This window comes from Patagioenas fasciata, chromosome 5 (genome assembly GCF_037038585.1).
Source record: "Patagioenas fasciata isolate bPatFas1 chromosome 5, bPatFas1.hap1, whole genome shotgun sequence".
In the NCBI taxonomy this organism is placed as follows: Eukaryota; Metazoa; Chordata; class Aves; order Columbiformes; family Columbidae; genus Patagioenas; species Patagioenas fasciata.
Genome location: NC_092524.1, coordinates 5,569,716 through 5,590,115, shown reverse-complemented (window position 1 = coordinate 5,590,115; position 20,400 = coordinate 5,569,716). Strand labels below are relative to the sequence as shown.

General features: G+C 35.8%; 1 protein-coding gene across 1 annotated transcript in view; it reads right to left on the bottom strand.

Annotated features, from left to right (window-relative positions):
• The window catches only part of LUZP2 (leucine zipper protein 2), a 168,470-nt gene that overhangs the window by 70,038 nt on the left and 78,032 nt on the right, over positions 1 to 20,400 (bottom strand). The window contains exons 3-5 of the mRNA XM_065840213.2: positions 19,802 to 19,872; positions 17,651 to 17,732; positions 10,190 to 10,252 (exon numbers count right to left, since the gene is read on the bottom strand). Coding sequence (XP_065696285.1) covers positions 10,190 to 10,252; positions 17,651 to 17,732; positions 19,802 to 19,872 — 216 coding nt within the window. The remainder of the gene's footprint in view (positions 1 to 10,189; positions 10,253 to 17,650; positions 17,733 to 19,801; positions 19,873 to 20,400) is intronic.

Below are 20,400 nucleotides of genomic sequence, written 5' to 3'. Positions count from 1 at the left end.
AACAGTGCCAAGGTATGACATAAACGTGACGTAGACTTATAATCCACCGAGTCAAACAGGTATGTGGTCCTATTCCCAATTATTATCTTTAACACAACTGGTACTTTTTTACTTTAAGAAGCAGTCCAAATGATTGTTCCTAGGACTAATTGATTAACCCAAGAAATAATGCTATTTGGCGAGTAAGGAAGGAGGAAAATAAGGCACAGAACAAACAAAATCCTGATTAGGGGCTGGTGAAGAACAGTCAACCGAGCCATGGCCACCCACACTGCAGCAAAGGCATCCAGCTTTGGGGTGATGCTGATGCTGATACCAGGACTTAACCAGATGGGAGAATCAAAATAGACTCATGTGCTCATGTGTTTAGCAAAGCTCAACAGATGAAACTGAATCGCTCTAATTGTCCAAATGCTTCACAAACTTCTGTTGGGACTTTGAGACAGCTGAATCACTGAATTACCTCTGCTGAGGCTTGAAAGTAAAAGAGTTATACATCTGTTCATTTGATTAGTGGTTTGTTACAAAGCCCAGTTCCAGAGATTGTGGAAAAAAAAACTAAACTTTTACTTTAAGAATCACAAAATAAATGCACTAATGTGGTTAAAAAAATTTCCTTAAGAATTCTCCAAGTCTCTATAAAAGACACGCATTTCTCACTCTAAACCACCTACCAAACAGCAATATTCTCTTTCTTTTAAACAAATGGTCTTGAATTCTCTCTATGAACATATAGTTCTGCTAAGAAGCTTACAAACAGTATTCTCATTACAGTGTTGAGTGTCCTGTCTGGCTCCTCCACTCACCTTTGCAAGTAAGAGTTACAGTGTGAAAAAAACGTAGAACACTATTTTAAAGTCAACCTTAATAGAATGACTATGTAAAGAATGTTTTTAATTTAAATGTACATGCAAATATATAAAAATATACAGACACACACAAAACCAGGACGTGGTTAAGGATTAAATTTATAGTTTGAAATATTTCTGAATACCTACTTTATGTTTGAAAGCAAGTCATCACAATATGTTAATCACAATACACTAAAGGACAGCACAGCTTGTGGATGAACCACAAGATTCTCACATTTTTACTGTTGTTTTTTTTTTTAATTCATGCAGACCTTTCCTGAGTTAATGTAGCTATTTAATACAATACTACTCAAAAATCCTTGTTCGAGAAAGAAAATTAAGATACAACAACACCTTCCAGAATACTTCAAGCAGCACCTGCTTGATTAATCACTTATAATTTCACTTAAGAAACATTTCCACACCTGTTAAACTCTGCATGTATTAAATTATTTACAAGACAGAGAAAATGTTTAAAAGGGAGTAATTCAAGTATTATTGTGGTTGTCATTTTTAAACATTTTTGGTTATAAAAATTGTGAAATGGAGTTCTGAAGAAGATTCATTCCATGGAAAGGCTTGACAAATGGGTAGATATGGCAAAGCTACTTCGAGGTAGTCTGATGAAAACCGTGTTTTTAAATTATAGTATAGCTATAAAACCTGCTTTCTTAAGATCAATACAGTACTTAAATGGCAACTAAATATAATCAATCCTAACATTAGCAACAAGTTGACTGATCTGTTTAATATTTCCTTCTCCAATAACATCTGCAGCCCCAAATATGGTTGAACAGTGTTCAAAAGGGAATGTGGGAGAGAAGATTCCACAACTAAGCCTCTTAAAATGTTTCTGGATAACAGAAAATTGGAATTTTTGGCCTAGAATAGCACCATTTCTACATTTAAGACTCGGTATGAGGTTGACTGGACACTGAGGGTGAACTATTTCCTATCAATCCCTAGAGTAATATAAAGTGAATTGCTGCAGTGATTTCCTAGGAAGAGGACAGTCACATTTGAGAGTGTTTTGTTCCCACTGCACAATGTTTTCACGTTTTTAAGTCAAACAATTCACTATCAAGGCTGAGATATTCATTAGGAAATGTGATGCAAAAGCTGAACAAATCTGAATATCCCTCCTAAGTTGCGGAATTTTTTTGCAGGGACAAAAATTTCTGCATTTGAAAATATTTCAGGGTTTTGCGCTGAAATAGATCTGAAGAAGGTGAGAAACAATTATTTTTGCTGTCAAGAAAAAAAGGTTTCACGTGCTTCTACTTCTTTTAGAAGAACATGGTGGGGTCACACTATGGCTGAAGAGCTTATACAGACACCTTAGCTCAGGTAGTAACATGACTGACAATTTAGGAATTTTACATGAGACTTTTTTCCTGAATAATTTTAACATGAATTTCAATTAAGTATTTTATTTTTGTTATTTTTTAATCTTCTTTGAATATACAGGCATTATTGAAATTATAATTCCAAATAGTGTATTCAGTTTGATCAAATTATGACTAGAGGATAATGAGTCGTGGGAAAGGACGATAATCCTCATAAAGTCAAAGGCTATTAACCCTCAGTTGAAAAATACTTTACTGTATGAAGGTGACATTTTCCAGCTACACCTCATCTTGTTTAAGATTAAAAACTAGAAAACAACAGCAGTCAAGTTTAATTAAACCTCTACATAGCAAAAAAAGCAGTTTGAAAATCACTTTCTGCTCCTGATGATGAAGTGAACAAATACATTTCTTTGTATTCAACAGTATGATCCTCAAGAAAATGCAAACACTCCAAGCCTTCTCCCTTGAAATCAATGGAAGTTTTGTATGGTGTACCATAATACGATCAATTCGGGGTTCACCAGTCTTTTTTCTCTAAATTCCTATTGACTTCCATGAAAACCTAGTTAGAACTACGAGAGCCATGTCCCTGCCAACTAATCTAGTAGTCTGAGCTTCCTAGTCTCTGGAGAGCTCTCAGCCCAGTACAGGAGCATTCCAAGTGCAAAATAACTTTATTAAGCAACTTTTTAAATTAATAAGCCAAGTGCACTTTCATGTCACAAATACCTTTAGAAATTCTTATGCCATTAAGTTCTGTGTGTTGTTTTCAGAGGCAAAGAATACTCTGATATTAAATCTGTATGACTCATCAAGAATGATCCCTCTTTTTTTTGATCCTAAGTGATAAATATCAGTAACTGACAGCATTATTTGTAACATAGAAATCAGCAGCTCGCCTTCTCTTTCCTTATGAACCATGGAAATTTGATTATTAAATGTTCTTTTATTATTTCATCTAAGGATAAAAATCAATAGTGTCTACTCAAGATTTTGAAGTATCGATTCACATTATCTTTTTTAACCGCAGATACCATTGTTACTTCCTCTTAAGTGTTCTTTCCACTTGGTAATTTAAACATCTTTGTACTAAACACAAACTTTTCCACTTGTCTGCATAACATGAATAAATAAGATCAGTGCTTTTCTTCTCCTGTTTGGCAAAACTTACACTAGCTTCAGACAAAGTTTTACATTAATTGCAAAATATCATCTGTGCTTAAAGTTCTTTGGAGCTTGGCTCTGAGCCACCTCGCCCTTGAGATCTGTAATGCTTGAAAACACTGATTGGGATAACACGAAGATTCACAAAACTGTCTGCACAAGTTCAGAGATCAAAGATTTTAATTAGGTTTTATGCTGCCCCTGTTCCCTGGCAGAGCTGCAACAGATATTATTAGGAGTCAGGTCTGCAAAGGACAGAGTACAGCTCTTTTAAACTTCGCTATTGAAGGTAATCTCTTATACTTCACGTTTTGCCGCCTTTTTGAAATAAGATGTAGTGAAGGATCTACTAGGACTTCCTATTCTTAACCCTTAGTTTCAAATGTACTGGCTATACTTCCATAAAAATGAGACAAAATGGATCAGAGAATACTTGCACCTCCCTTATCCCAACAGCCTAATCAATCTGATCTTTGAAATGCTTGTAGAAGTTTACCTTATACACTACCGCATTACGTAGCATCAGTATCCAGGAACACTAATTAGCAGTAGCAATTTCCTATGAAAGGAAATGAAGGCACAGATTGGAAATTGCTCCTTCTTTTCTCCACAGATGCTATTTTTCTACAAGTGACAACTGAAAAAGACTAAGCTTCAAGGATAAAAAAGCCTGTTACAGAGGTTTGAGACTAGATGAGTAAGAAAAATGTAGAATTCAGACCAGTTTTGGAACTTTGGATTAATGAAGGAGGATGTCAGAAATAAGAATTTAACACAGTGTCCTGGGCAGTATGGGAAAATTAAGTAGAGACATCAGAATAACTTCAGGAGGATTACAAAAGAAAAATGCTAAGATTTTCAACATTGTGGTTAACTGAAAAGATGACAGACAAAGAACATTAGGCAAAATCCAAGTAGACAGTTTTCTAAACATCATGGCTGAATACAGGTTGAAAAGAACCCCAATAGGTATGTATTTTTTAACTTCTCATTCAGTAAGGATGCATTTTACCTAAATGTTCTTATTTGAACATCTCCTCCACTTTCTAGTAGTTGTGAATCAGATTCATGAAATGCTGGCTCTAGTTTTAAAGAATGAATGAAGAATCCGAAGATATGGTGGTCCCTAGGAGAGAGGGATTCAGACATAGCAGATCCATCATACTCCTTTAATTGATGCTCTGATTCTGATTATCGCTCAATAGTAACTGAGAAAATGTGTCCTACACTCCTAAGTTACATGCTCAGGAAAACAAAACTCTTGTGTCGCTGTAAATATAGCTCACTGACAATCTTGATGCAGTAGGATTTCGTTTATGTATGATCTTGTATACTGTCCCCTAAGCTGTAATCAATCAAGAAACACTGAGTTCAAAGTCCTTTAGCAGAACCATGTCTACCCCTGTACTCTTTCTGCTCATTCACCTTTCCCTGGGCAGTGCCCCTGCTTATGACACTTGTGGATGTTTTCTTCTGAATTGTAGAACCAATGCCGTGCCCAAAGAGGAAACTTTACTCTCTATGCTCTGCAGATAAAACTTTTTGTCTGTCCTCCTGAGAAGAAAATTGGGTAAAAAACTACAATATCCTCCTTTATAGAATAGTATCAACATACGGTCTTAAAGTCCTAAAATTTAATTTCTGCTTCACTAAGGGAGGTTTCTAGGTTTGTTGGCTTGTTTTTTTTTCCCCCACCATAATTCAATGCAACTTGATTGAATTCACCCTACAGGGCATGAAATTCTCAATAGATCAGGTGAGACTCTAAACTGCTGTGACTTTACCTTGTATTAGTGCAGCTAAGCACAAAGAGATTGGAGAAAATTCTGCTTTAGGATGATTTACTCGACACTAAAGCCATAACCACAATTTTTACATGAATAGAGCAAAAATATTGTTTACAAGGTAGTTATTTAAAACTGTGCTTCTTAGCAAAAAGAATACATATTATTGAGAGCTACAGTAAAATTCATTTTCCACTCCTGTTTTATTTTGTATTGCCTGGACTACTATATATATTTTATGTAATTCATGTTTAGCAAAGTTCTGCCACAGCCTAAACAGTAAAGAAATATATTGCCTGATATAAACCACTGGATCAACTTTATAAATATATGGGATTGTTTTAAATCTGTAAAAATATTAACATATAATACCTCTGTGTAGATATACACAGAGTTATTGTAAAACACTTTGGTCAAATATGTGATAAAGTAAACAGTTATCTCTTATCTAATCAAATGTAATTAAATGGTTTAAATATGAGTAAACTTTACACACACGCGTAAGTCTAATGTGAGGTAACTATAGCATTCATGTGACAATGCTGAATAACATTTCACTACCTTTCAGTAGAGAATATACACCTTTTATTAACTTTTAGGAAAAATTCCTGACTCATTTATCTGAAGAAAATTGCATATAAGCGTACATCAGCTAGGGCACTGTAACTGAAGATGGCTTTTGTACCAGTAGGATATGAATGGCAAACTAGCAAAATGCACAACACACAATGTAGAAAAGACATTAATTAATCCATCATGTACGTGCATATTCAGAGCTGTGCCAAAAACAGGCAGCTGTGAATGCCAAATAGCAATTGTTAAGGTCCATGATTTTTTTCTTATGTAAACAAGGGTTAACACAGCATCCTGCTTTAGCTTAATTTTTAGAGCAGTTTTGGCATAATTCTTCAGAAGTGATGTATGACTGACACGGCAGAAGGGAGCTGCACGTTCTGTAATAGGCCATTTCCAAAAGTGAACATTTTCAAAGTATTTTAAATGTATTCTATTTTAGTCTGCATTTTTGCCAAGTTTCTTAGCTCCACCAGTGCTTCTGAATTTCTAAGCCCCTTGGTTTCTTCGTCAGTAGTAGATACTTCTCAAAATAAGACCCTATCTGTTTACATGTCAATCCTTTATTAGACTACATTAGCTCAATCCACATGATGTTACAGCTGGAAGTCTAACAGATTTTTTCTGGTATTGCAGGAAGCACTCAGAAACCTTTAAAAAAAGAGACTTTTTAGACACATAATCCCCATGCGCTGTATCTGGCACATTTTTTCCTCTACCCCACGGACTATTTTTGTTGTCAACTGGTGGGTTTTTTTTTGTAAAGCCATGAATAGCCTGAAAATTGCCTTTCTGTACAATGTCCTCTTCTCATATACTCCATCACAGCTGCCGCATTCAGTTGGAAGGGTGTCATTGTCTATTCCTATCCCTGAATTGCAGAGTTGAATGGCAGCAGGGCATGCGCTGAAAGAACAGAACTAAATGTGGAATTATTTTTACAGTCATGGAAGAACCATTTCAAAATTCACAATTTGCCAATATAAACTGAGGGTGAAAGGACAAAAGTAGTTATGAAAGGAAGTCCATTTTCATTATCTGTCTCTATGTATCTGTATGCGGACAGCACTTGTAAAAAATAAATATAAAATGCTATCAATTATTTAAACATATAGCATATCCAATCTCACAAACAGGATTTTTTTAAAGCATACTGTGTATTCAGTGATTGGAGGCAGAACCTAGGTAACACAATGTTTTCTCCAAATCATATCATTTAATTTCAATCAAATCTTTGTCAAAATAAGATGAGCTTATTTAGGCGCACAAAAACAATTACTGAAATTCCAGAAAAACTTTTATTAGTGGACTGACTTATAGGAAATTGGCAAACATAGTGTAGAAGTTGAACAAAAAGCCATTAGGTAGGTATAGCTATCAGGTCCTTGTCCACGCAGTAGTTGATGCACAGAAGAACTAAGTAATTCTCTCAAACCAAATTTTTCTCAAGACAAGTCTAGTTGACTGAGCCAAGAACAGTACGCTGGAGCTTCTCATGTCAAGGGCATGCTAGGACACTATTATTTCGTTAATCACAAGTACCATCCTGTGTTTCCACCTGAAACGTGCAAAATAAAGAGTGCCCACAGGCTTTTTCCACAGCTCTTGCAGCATCTTGCAAGATGTCAACACAAAAAATTGAAATGTTTCAGATAATTTCATTAAATGAGAAACAAGAGAAGTTTGCAGTATTTATTTAAGTGAATGTGTTTGGATAGGGTGGCAACAAAAGAATGGCAGATCCATCGTCTGAATGGAAACCTTGGGGGGGAAGCTCTGCAGGGTGGTTTGTGAGGAGAGGCAGTCAATTCTCATCTAATTTTGAAAACCCAGAAGATCAAATCTTTATTGCATTTTTTTTTCTACATCTCATTTACTCTTTGCTTCATGAGAGATTAAGTCTCTTTCCCTTAGTCATGTCTTTGTTATTATACTCATTCTGCAAGATTCAATCCTTTTATTCCCACACCAAATTTGAAACATTTGTATTAAGTACTGGAAGGTTCCGTAGTTCCGTTTAGAGCATCTAGACATTAATTCACTATTTCCCTGGAGATTAATGTGGCCTTTTTCTTCTCTTCAGTAAAACTTTTTTCCTCTTTTTAATTCTATGATCTAAAAGAGATGAGCAATACAAATCAGACGGATCTTCTTGAAAAATTCCAGTTGAATGGTAATTAAATCCTATGTAATTTGGACATGTGGAGAAGGAGGAGGAGGAGGTAAGCCAGAGTAAAAAACACATCACTGAAGGCTTCAGGAAACTGAAAAATTATTTTATTCAACTGGTATTTTTTCCTTCTCATCTAGACCATTATCTCTAATCACTGCACTCCCTCAAAGGTTAGCTACCATTTTTCAATACGCTACTTCTTTTTGCTTTCTGAGAAGTCCCAATCATAGATGCCCCAAATAACACTTATACAGAATAGAAACTGTTCACTCAGTGACTCATAAAATCCCTATCCACCTTCTCTGCTGCCTTCTAGTCAAAATACTGCCCTAACAACTCAAAGACACAAGGTAGAGATATGAAAAATACTTCTTAAATATTTATGATCCTATAAATGTCAACCACTCAGTTTACATATAAATTTTTTCCCCGTGTGTTTATCTATTGTCCAAGAATTTGCCAAGATACTAAAGAGAAATCATTTTTAATCATTCTACATGTAGTTCAGAGACCCCAACCAGACTGAAACTTCATTTAGCCCCAGACATATGCAATGTGACTGAAAGAAGCTACACAGTAAACAACCCAGTAAATGACTGAAGCGAGCCCTGCAGCCTCCAAGACAAGACACTATTCTGGTTTATTTCCAAGAGTTTCCTTGGGGGGTGTCGAAGAGGAACTAATAGCAGAGTGTTTGCAACTGCTAACGAAGGGCAATAAGGGGCATTAGTGTAGCAGGACAGCAAAACACATGTAGATCCAGTATGTAGACACAGACATAGAATCTCATGAAAGACTGACACATAACTGGAATAATAAAATTGTAGGTATTCATATTAGATATAAGATCGGCCCGCTGATATGCCTAAAATGCTTGCAACTTCGGTACATCAAATTTACCCGGTCAGTTCTTGCAATTTCAGACGGGAGGTTATCAGGAAATAAAGTGTTGCTGAATCATTCCATCTTTAAACTGAGACACATTTTCAGTGCCAAAACCAGAGATTGCTTTCATAGTAGACTTCCAAAATGTGCTATACATACACTAAATATTACAGATATCTACTGACCTACCTAAGAAAATCATTAAGAGTCAGACGGTTTGAATGTTGACTAATGAAGTATATCTGAAGTGTGCAATAAGAGACAGGATTTTTTTATGGCTGGTCAATAGGATTGTGCTGATACGATTTATTAGAATTAACAGGCTCAATTGAAAAGCATCCAGTGATCACAGGTGGGAAAAGAAAGCACAGTGGTTGACACCATAGATGAAGGTAACTGAGAACGTGGCTTAAATAACGTGAGCAACTGAAAGAGATAATATTTCCTTTGTGAGCTAAAGAAGTAACGTGCATTTTTTTCAGACTGACCAAAGACAGATCACTGTTTAAATAAGTGCTTTAAAGAGATTAAGTTTTCATAAACATCAAACTCAGAATATTTTAGAAAAGAAAAGCGTAAGAAGTGAACAGAAGAGATACAGACAGGAAGCCTAATTGGTAAGAGAACGAGAGATCATCTGAATAAAATGTTTTCCAGTGCAAAGTCCTTTGCAAAATGAAGCAATGGGAAGGAAAACTATATCCTGATTTAAACAAATTGTTTGGGAAAAAAAGATGAGGAAAAAAATGTGATACTGCTCAAATGTTTTTAAGTTTTGATTCCAAGACCAAATTTCAAAATCAGTTTAATACTAAAACAAAACAAACAAAAAAACCCAACAAACAAATCAACAACAACAACAAAAAAAAAAAAACACACAACAACCAACCAAACAAAACAAAAATCACCCCAAAACATGTTTTATTTGGGATTTTGGGATCAGTTTGGGATTACTATTCATGACAGATAAGGCATAAGAAAACATTTTAGGAGCATGGGGGTTTTAAAATTTTATTAAGAATCTCAATTCTGAGACTGCATTTCCTTTCTCCCCTTCTTGCTGTTTACTTGTTAAGCAGGTGATAACACTGTGGATAAAGTTTCACTGTGTATCAAAATAATCTACAGAACTGAATTAAGTATTCCTTACTGAAAAAGCACAACTCATAAGTACAGTAAAAGTTACAGAGATGTACTATGGACCTATGCACCAGCAGCAAAGAATCAACAGTTGTGTTCAATAAAATACTCTTTCTAAATGCACAGCATCATTCTTGTTTGCTTTTGTGTTTAGAGTATTTCACTTGACTTTTATCTTCCCACTACAACATTATCTCAAACAAGAAGCCAAACCATAACCTCTCTCAGTGTAAACTCTGAAAGGTGATGACAACCAAATGTTCCTCTTACCTCATTTTGGAGGTCACGGATCATTTTGCTCTTCCTTTCCATTTCAGTCTTCAAGAAGTTAATCTAGAAGTTTGAAGAAACATTGAATGAGAGTTGTTGAAATGCACCTCAGCATCAGTTCAACCATTAATTGTTGTTTTACTCTACTAACAGCTTTGAAAAATCAAAACAAAACAAAAACAGACACACAAAACAACACACCACCACCCTGCATGTGTTTCTAGCAACAAGTTATCTTAGATGATTTCTGCTTACATACCGAATTGGTATAGGCCACAGTTGGTTATTTTGCTAGATATACAAACATTTAGCATGGTATTCACTAGAAAACTTAAGCAACGGAAGAAAAATCGCTGTACATCAATAGGTTTACTTTACTTTTGCACCAGTAGATACAGTTTTTATGCATTGCAATGAAGTCCCACATGATTTTCAGAGAACTAAGGATTTTTACAGCAAAAGTAACTAATTTTATGATCTAAAAACTTTTTCACTCTCTTAGAACATAACACCTACCATAGTAGGTTTCTTACAGAGTTATTTGATTTGATTTCCACAGTACTGGTCCTAATGAGATAAACCCCTTGATTCTGACCAGACCCATCCGTGGAATAAACTGTATTATATGTGAAAGCATTCAAATTTGGTCTTTAGTTCCTATTTAATTCAATGACTTGCTTCGGAAAGTAGAAATTGCAATTTTAGTTTTAAGACTGATTTAAATCAAACACAATTTAAAGGATCATTTTTGCAAATCAGTCTGAGTTTCTTTCAGTAACTGAGCTTTCCTCCTGGCTTACGGAACATAATAGGAGAAAGAAGGATTTAATTAACACTACTAGGATTAAAAGAACACATTCTTTTCACTTTGAAGGAAGATGCTCTTGGATACCTTAATTAGCAAAATACTCATCTCTATATACCTAATGCCCCATGCCGCGTTCTCTCCCCCATTGACACAAAATTCTACCCACGTTCCACACTAAACTACATTTGTTCTGACATTGCAGCAGACTTCCTAAGGAAAACAAAACCTCTATAAGAAAAGAGATTGAGATTATAGAGACGTTGACCTAAAGATTAATGGTTTGGTTGTCATGCAAATAAAAAATGACAGTGAATCTGCCTGATGTGACAGCTGTTCTTAGAATCATGTCCACACTCAAGGAGACAGATGTCAGTAATTTAAAAACCATCACCGGACTTGACATCACTTTTATCTGTATCAAAGGAGAAGCCAGGGAACGCTATCTTCACTTAAGACAGAAAAGTAGGTAGAGGGTCCATGAAACCAGTGCCACCTGACACGTATAAATGGAACTTCTTTTGGAAACTCTTGCGAAATTTTGTCTAAGTGGTTTAGTTGTGGAAATACTAACTGTGCATTCAGTTATCACTGAGGGTGTTGTTTTAATAGAAGATGAATATATTCAACACTTGCTAGCAATCATGTCAACAAATACTGAAATTTCGCCCGCGTACTCTGTACAATACATATGAAGATTTTGCACAACAAAAAATAAAGGTCACAATCAAAATATGATATGGGGGGAAAAAAAGATAAAATAACTATTCACATGGTGTATTGTGTTTGTTCAGCTGCTCAAAAGATTTACCAGCTACCATTAAATACTGAGAAACATAATACAATGACCTCTGTTAAAGAGCATTCAATTTTTTGGTCCTAACTCTCAAAGAATATTTATATGCCTTCAAAACACTTCACTTCCAAAACCAAAGCTATATGAAATAATTAAGAGATATGATATCTAAAATTATTACCTGTGTGCTCTCTATACATTGCTTGTAAATATCAGCTGGGATCTTCTAGGGGAGAGATGTTTAAGACACTACAGAACTGCTGTTTTAACCTGCAACCTGTGCTAGTTAAAGCAGTAAGTTTTGTTAATTACCTTTCACATACACATGCATTTGATATCACTGATATGGACATGTTACATAGTGCAGACTTACTGCTTTAACTTATCTAAATAATTAAAATATTTTTTTCATCTCTTTCTTTTTTAAAGCAATATCAATATTAATGAAGTCATTCATTTTTTGCTTTCATATTGTAACAGCATTTTTAAAGCTCTTCTACTAAATCTCTAACAACTGAAGAACCACTTAGTTATGAAGTACAGCCGTACAGAGCTACATAGGAGGGATTTATACGGCTTGTCTACTGGAGCTAATGTAGAGATGACCCCATCTATCCATTTAAATGCATCTATGCCTGTAAATTCATGCTTTAAGGCAGATCAGTCTGTATCAGACCCTTTGCATGATGCTTTTAGTCAGTCTCAAGGACAAGGCATAATATAATTTTCCAAGAGATATAAAAATTCTACTTTCAGTCACCAAATCCTGCTAGCATAATAAACAAAAATGGATATGTATACGCCCAGCTCTAAATTAAAAGGCAGAGAAATTGAAAAATTGAAGCAAAGAAACTTTCTACATCTCTTCCTCCTTTCTCCTCACTCTTTGTTCTTGTTTGACATTCATGTCTTTCCACATGTTGGTCCCCTCCAATTACTATCTAGCTGTAATTATGAAAATACATAATGAAAATATATTGTTCTAAGGCTGAACTTTGCAATATTAAGCAAGGACACTGCTTCTGTCTCATGGAGACAGACATCCAAGCTACTCCGAGCTCTGTGTGTTTCAGAGCTCATTACATTTATTAAAGGCAGCAGCTTCCATCCAGTGGCCTCTACTCACAGCAGTTTGTGACCTTGAAATGTTCAAATTAAATTTTCCCCCATTGTAACACAGAATGCCTTAGCAGATGGCAGTGATCTAATTTTAAGAGTCAGACAATAGTTAGTTATTCACTACAGATGAAGGACAGAAGAATCCCAATCTAACATCATTACCACGCAGTGAAAGCTCAGCTGTACGTGTATTTGCTTACCTCCAGACTTCTTGTGTCTTGCTCAGGACTGAGCCATGAGCAATTAAGATGGGATTGGAACATACCCATTAACACCTAACTATTTGGGCAATATCTGGAAAGCCTAGCATACTCAGTATTAATTTTCATGGTCTCATTTTCAAGTTATGGTATAGCAGTTGACCCCAAAAGCCAGAGAAAACTGACTATTACCTAAAACATAAGAAATAGTCTGTCCTTTGGGAAAAAGTATTCTACAAAGTGTTAAATACTCTCAAAAGCAAAGCTAAACATATTTCTACCTACTAGGATTTCTTAGATGAACACAACTTTTAAGTTGTAAGTTATATTTTAATTCATAAAACCAATCTTTGTCAAAGAGACATTCAGGACTTTGGTAATAGCCCTTATGACAGGTCCTAAACAAAATAAACATTTTTGAAGTGAAATGAACATTTTTTTTTTAAACTATTGCAGGCATCAGTTTGTGATGTTTTTTGAGATTCTTATTTGGTGGTGGATATCTCTGAATAAATTCTCCATATCTATTAGTCTTTTATTACTAAGAAAAACCCTACTGATTTCAAAATAACCATATTGTTTATTTTTACAAGTCATACATAATGTGTTACTTAATTCTCAATTTTCATAATGAACACTGAGCAACTGGGAAAAAGGTATTTACAGAGACATATTTCCTCCTTTATTTTGACAGACTACTATAATTTTCTTGTCAAACAATTCTATCACCATGTCTTTTTAAACATTGTCAGCATGATACGAAACACAAACAGGAACAAAAAGTAAAAGGCAGAGTAAGCTTACTCAGTAAAACTACTTTTGAGCATTCCTCTGTTTAATGCTTTATTCTCTCTCTCATCCAGAGCTATCCAGCTCTTTTTATAAACTTTTACTGCAGTTACTGCGAGACAACTTTGCAAACCTCAAGGTCACTTCCTCAAAAAACAACTATTTCTTAAGATACAAGCAGTTAGCATCAAGTACAGTCAAGTGAAAAGCCCTTCTCCAAAAAGGTCTAAGAGCCTGTTAACCTAATGCAGAGATACAGAATCACTCTTGATGCTATTTATTCAAATTCACTAGAAATAAAAACCACTTTCAAGTTACGTGTGCCAGTTGCCCTCTGCCTTTTTGCTAATGAAAGTGAAAATTAGTCCACAGTCCCTAATTCTGTTTCTGGAAGAAGTAGTTCCACTCCACATTTAGAGATCTAGCTCGACATTATTAATATTTTTTTCACCATGTAACAACCTATTATAAATTGCTTAGGTATTTGATATTAAATGCAGAAGAAAAAGCTCTGTCAACCTAGATCAACTGTTAAACAGCACAACAGGTTATTTGGAATTATACCTTACACATTTTATATATGTGTAGTCTAATTAAACCCAGTGTGGTGCTCCTGTCTAACAAGCTTTATCTACTAAGAAGTGCTTTCTGATACACAGAGTCCACAGTTCTAGTGTGAGATGGTTTGTAGAGAAGCTCCCTCATAACCCAAGGCTTTCTGGAAGACTATATCTGACCTTGAACTTTGCAACATAGAGCTAGTCTAAAATGTAATCCTTCCTTACAATAACTAGTCTTCCTCTGTGGATTTTAGTAACCCAGATAGAGCAACTGAAACAAGAGGCATAAATTTGTTCAAGGTCTGCCATATATTTTCAAGACAAGACCTCTCCAAGGCGGACTGCTGCTGTTCTTCATATGTCGGTTGGACTCTATGATCTTGAGGGTCTCTTCCAACCAAAATGATTCTCTGATTCTATGTTAGTGGTACAGATGCAGAAGACAACCCACAAAGGGAGTGCTCACTTCTGCTAAGGGCCCGTGGGTCAGTCCTCAGTATGATTAGTACTGTACAGCACAGGAATGTCTTCACATCTTTTTTCTGTTTGTTTCCTCAAGGCTGAGTTGCTGCTTCTACTCTCAGAAATGTGTTACTACCTGTAGTAGCTCCACTGGCTGCTCTCGGAGAGACTATACCCGCCAACACTTGAGCAGATCCTCAGATCAGCAAGTTTTAACTGCCTACCATTCTTGGCTTCTCTCTTCAAGGGCCAAAAAATGGATAAGCATACACAATAAGGTTCATAACATTGTTTCTGATGAATCATTTGTGCAGCTGATGGTGAAGAGTCTTGCCGTACATTGCCCAAGATGTGGATGCAAAGTGTAATGAATTGCTGTGGTGTTTCCTTTGTTCTTTTGGTTTGGTCAGAGTCCTTGAACACATCCCATTTTATTTTTCATGTAATTTGACTTAATTCTTATAAATTCTTACTCATACTTTTGCATTACCTAATAAAAAACACCTTCAGGCAGGTGTTCCCTGTTGAATATATCCAGCCAATTAACATACAGTAAGCATTGCACTGTGCCTCCTTCGCAAGTGCATAAAAGACACATATATTTCCAACCCCCTTCCAGTGTTATATTCATTTGGCTTTCAGAAATGTAATTCTCTTCTTATTTACTCTGATGAAAATCAAGATTTACTTCACCAAATCTTGTAGAATAAAATGTGCTTAAATTGGATTAGAAACAAGACGCACAATTCATTAAATTAGAATTAAATTTAAGCTCCCATCACCTAGCTAGGCTTGCCTCAAAGTACCTAGACTTTCTTTCATAGCATTCATATTGTTTTCAGAAAAAAACATGAAACACGTGGAGAAACCAAGTGTTAAGTAACCCTGTGTGACAGTAATAATATTTATTTCCATTTCTATTGCAGCTTTTATCTGAGGATCCCGAAGGACTTTTTGAATATTCATTCAGTCTCACCGTACTCGTGAGCTTCATTATGTACATTGTACCCTCAGGTATAAAGAAATAAATGCCACAAGCCAAGGACATAGTTCTGCTTTCCTTAAAAATCAGTGGCAGACTTAATATCCTATTATTAGTAAGTTTTAGGACACAGCTCGAGAATTCAGCTTCTCTAACCAGCTGACACCACTCCAAGTCAAGTTCTGTTATAAACTCAGAAGGGTTTTTCTTGGTTTCTGCACAAGGTAATATATTTGCTTACAGTTAACTGTAGATTTTGTTTGACTTGTGTAGAACAAATATTGTGCTTTTCCTCAGTGCTAGGGTCTGGACTGAGTTTACATAAAGCAGTGCTGCTCAAGTTAAAATAGTGCCATAACTCAAGGAACAACAAGGAGCAAATAATCCAGTCACTACATCTGAGATGTATTTGATCCACAGCTGAATTACTCTTGAATATAAAAATCTAATGCAGAGATTAAATAAGAAATATGTTTTCCACCTTTAATTTGTAGGATTAGAATTTGTTGTGCCAATAAAGCTGGTGGGAATGTCTCCGTGCACCTGAAAAATGACAACCTTTGGCCAGCGTGTTCTGAGTACTTGGCAGAGATAACTACGTTCTCATTTTTTCTTATTTCAAGACTGTATATCTCACCTCAGTACAAAACCATCTTAAAACAAGGGTAGATGTTTTTTTCTTTTTCTGGATATATATGCTGCCTTGGCTATTGAGAAAGACTTCAAAAACATGTTATTCTTTTCAAGTTCAACACAGCATTCAGTTTGTTTCTTTTCTCCCCTCAAGAACAAAAGAGGTTTTTTGTTCTCTAGACAAAATACAAGTAACAAAAATCCACTAAGTATATGTAGTGAGGGACACAAGAATAGGTAAAACAGCCTCTTTACCCTTCAGACATCTGAGCAACTGCCTGAAAGACAGTAAAACATTACTAAATAAACCAGTAGTTATTCAGTATGAAACTAAAAATAGATCTATAAGCCCTTCTAGCAGCTTGTTTTCAAGACAAGCCTTAGAATCACAGAACACTTGAGGTTTGAAGGGACCTCTTAGAGGCTAGTCATTTTATGATCACTGATGTTCATGTTATGGGAATACTACTAACCAACACAGAAAAAATTTCCTTTTTGCACCTTTGAATTAAAAAGAAAACATGATTTTACCTTTTTTTTTTTCTGCAATAGCAAAATGTGGTTATTTATGTCTCACAGCATCACAGTGCTACACAAAAATCCAACCCATTGCACAGTTTATCCAGAAACGGAATTTCATTAAAGCATGAAATCTTAATGGGACTTAATGCCTTCCTACAGTGATAATTAGATCTACTACGGTCAAAATCAGACACTCTGCTATGTTTCTATTCTTCTGTTTTGTTGCTGAAAAATCAGTAGTGACTCCAAAACACTCAGTGGCTGTACAACCATGCACATTGGTATAGATGAGACGTGAGGGCCCATAAAGATTATCTAATCAGGGAAATGACTTAGGTCCAAGTCTCCAGGCCCAAATCTCCAAAAGTGGACACACACATCTAAATCCCACAGAAATTGGGGATCTTAGCATTTTTGAACATGTACAATTTTTTCAGGTTCTTTCTTCTGAAGCTTATAGACTACAAACACAGACTTGAAATCCAAGCTTTTTACATGCAAAGTTAGTTGAGATAATGACAAATTCTCAAGGCAGAAAGATTAAAAAGAAGAAACAAACAAAAATAATGAAAGAGGGACAGGGAATCACTCACGGTCGCCTGCTGCTTTTCTGCTTTCTCAGCTGCCTCATTAAGCTGCTTTTGAAAGGCTTCCTGGAGAGATTTCATTTCTTCCCTAGTTCGTTAAAAACACAGAACACAAACTTCATCACAAGTGTCCATTAAGAAATAGTTCTTCAGAATCAAGAAAAGGCACATTTAATTATTCAGATTAACAGACAGATGTACTGTGTCTATATGTCTTGCCAGTAAAATCATAATGCCCCTGTGAACTATAGTGCCAACGCAAGACAAAAATTATCTACGATGGAAACTGGCCACCTTTTACATCAACTGAGTAGCCTGCTGTGCAAAACATCTGCCAGCGTATAATTTCTAATTTCTAGCAAAAAGGATTGGCACCAAAAAAGCAAGGAAAGTGGGCTACTGAAAATGCACCGAAATGGAGTCACACTATCAGCAATAAGAACCAGTTTATACCTATTTTAAAATAAATAAATAGATAAGTAAATAAATAAATAAATGGCGCTCTGATAAAATTTAACCTTCTCCTGGCTCTTTCTGGAGACGAGCAACATAAAATCCAGTCAAAGATTCTGGCATGCAACTGGGTAAGAAAAAACAAACAAACAAAGAGGATAATTGTTTGGATTGGGTTTTATTTGAATCAAAATAGCCTTCACATTACTGATGCTGTCAGAGAACTTCTCCAGTTGAGAGAATTGCAGGGGGCTGAGACCCTCCATGGGCCACCTCTTTCTACCCACAGCATGAGACACACTTTGGAGTTCTGGCAAAGCAGAACAGTGACATATTTCAAAACAGCTGCAGAGCTTTTTCAAGGCTGTTGCTCGCACAGATAAACCTTCTCAGAAGACCAACATAGAACTGGGTTTACACACAGATAATGATTTAGCCTATTGAAAATTCAGCTGGAATGGAAACCATCTAGTTCATACAGGAACAGAACTTGTGAGCTGCTACATCATCTAGCTCGTTAGCCTATAACTCTACTTTTTTAATCAGTTTTGGCAACACTAGTAGAAAATAGATTTAATTGAAATAGCGATTGAGCAGCATGAAACCAAGGCACCATCAGCACAATACAGCTTCCCTTATCAAATAAACAGATGTGATCATTTCAAAGCGCTGATGGTGCATAGAACAAAACTTGAGGCATCATAGTAAGTGACCAAGTTTTACTTGCAACTTGGGAAGTACTGAAGAATTCACACAGAAGGGATTAAAAAAATAAATCTAATTTAAAGTCAGTAGAACTACACCTACTTACACAAGCTGAGATTGCAGCACCCTAAACTTTACTGTGCCAATCATCACGGCAGAGAATAATCAAAGTCGTACTCACAGACAGGTCACATTTGTCCAAAGAAAGTAGATCATAAGATTAATATCAGGATATATTTTGAATTTGGGTTCAAACACAACAGATTTAAGCTTAACAGTATGTTTCCTGTTCTTTGCTTGCTCCAGATGAAGTACAGCCTGAGGCTTTAAGCAAATAAGCTTTGACCCTTACTTAGGGAAATTCTTTGAGGAGGATTCCCTGGCACATTTTCAACACCTGCATCCTACACTCAACTTATACACCTCTCTGGAAGTAAAATCCAGTAAGCCTGTAAACAGCTGCCAAGTACCTGCAGCAACTCCAGGGCATTTTCTCAGAGTATATTGTAAAAACCTTTTCTCTTCCGAAGGAGGGTGAGGGCTGCTCAGCAGCACAGTGCATACTGCACCCACCCAGCATCCAACTCTGGGAAGTGCTGTGGTGTGGTACACTCCATAGCCAAAACTCTCAGAAGATCTATATACTACACTCCATTAATACCTTCAATCAATCTTTTTATTTCCTACAAGCTGCTCAACAATCAAACCACTATTAAAATACATTCACACAGCTATGATGCTGCAATGTACATCTTCAGTTGCACCCAAGTCATATAAAAATAAGTATTTAAATAGGATATTAGCTGAAGTCTTGTTTGCATCATTTAATAGATTTGTCTGGAATACCTGAAAGACTCTCGAGTATCTGGTCCTTCCCTATCAAAGTCAAACTTAGAACTTCTATAGGTATTCTATTATGGATCTTATTTGCTGTGTATTGAAGAATTGAAGGGGTTTTTTTCAGTCTGGAAATGGAAAGAGAAGGAAGTGAGGTCTTACCTTTGCTTTTGGCCCATTTCCAGAAGTTTCTGCACATCACTTTTGGCTGATGCTTCATCATTTTTCAAAGACTGATAGCAAAGGAAGAAATCTATTATCAAAGAGATCTTTAATGTTATTCATCTGTGAAATGATTTATTTGGTCCTCGTTCATGAAATACTTCTGGTGGACTACAAATATTACCACTTGTGAGAAACAGAGAAATAGCCTGACTTTTACCATAACTAACTGTACGTAGCTGTTTTTCAAGTATTAAATGAGGGCTGATCAAATAAAACGAGTAGATTTAGAAACAAACAAATGAGTAAAAACATTAGGATTGTATGACAAAGATAAATGTGTATATACAGAAGACAACACTATGGCTCTTTGCTTATATCTGGATCTCTACAGTGTTGATTCTAAAATACCCGATAGTATATTTTTGCTCAGTACTACTTTCAACTGTGCTGCACAAGAAACATCACTCTCAAATAACTTGGTTGCAAGGAGAAGTACATTTCCCTAAAAAGAAAACACCTACAGTAATAAAGAATGCTAAAAAAAGCAGGGGAGAAAGGTTCAATAGGCCACAGTTCACATTAATTAGAACTAGAGA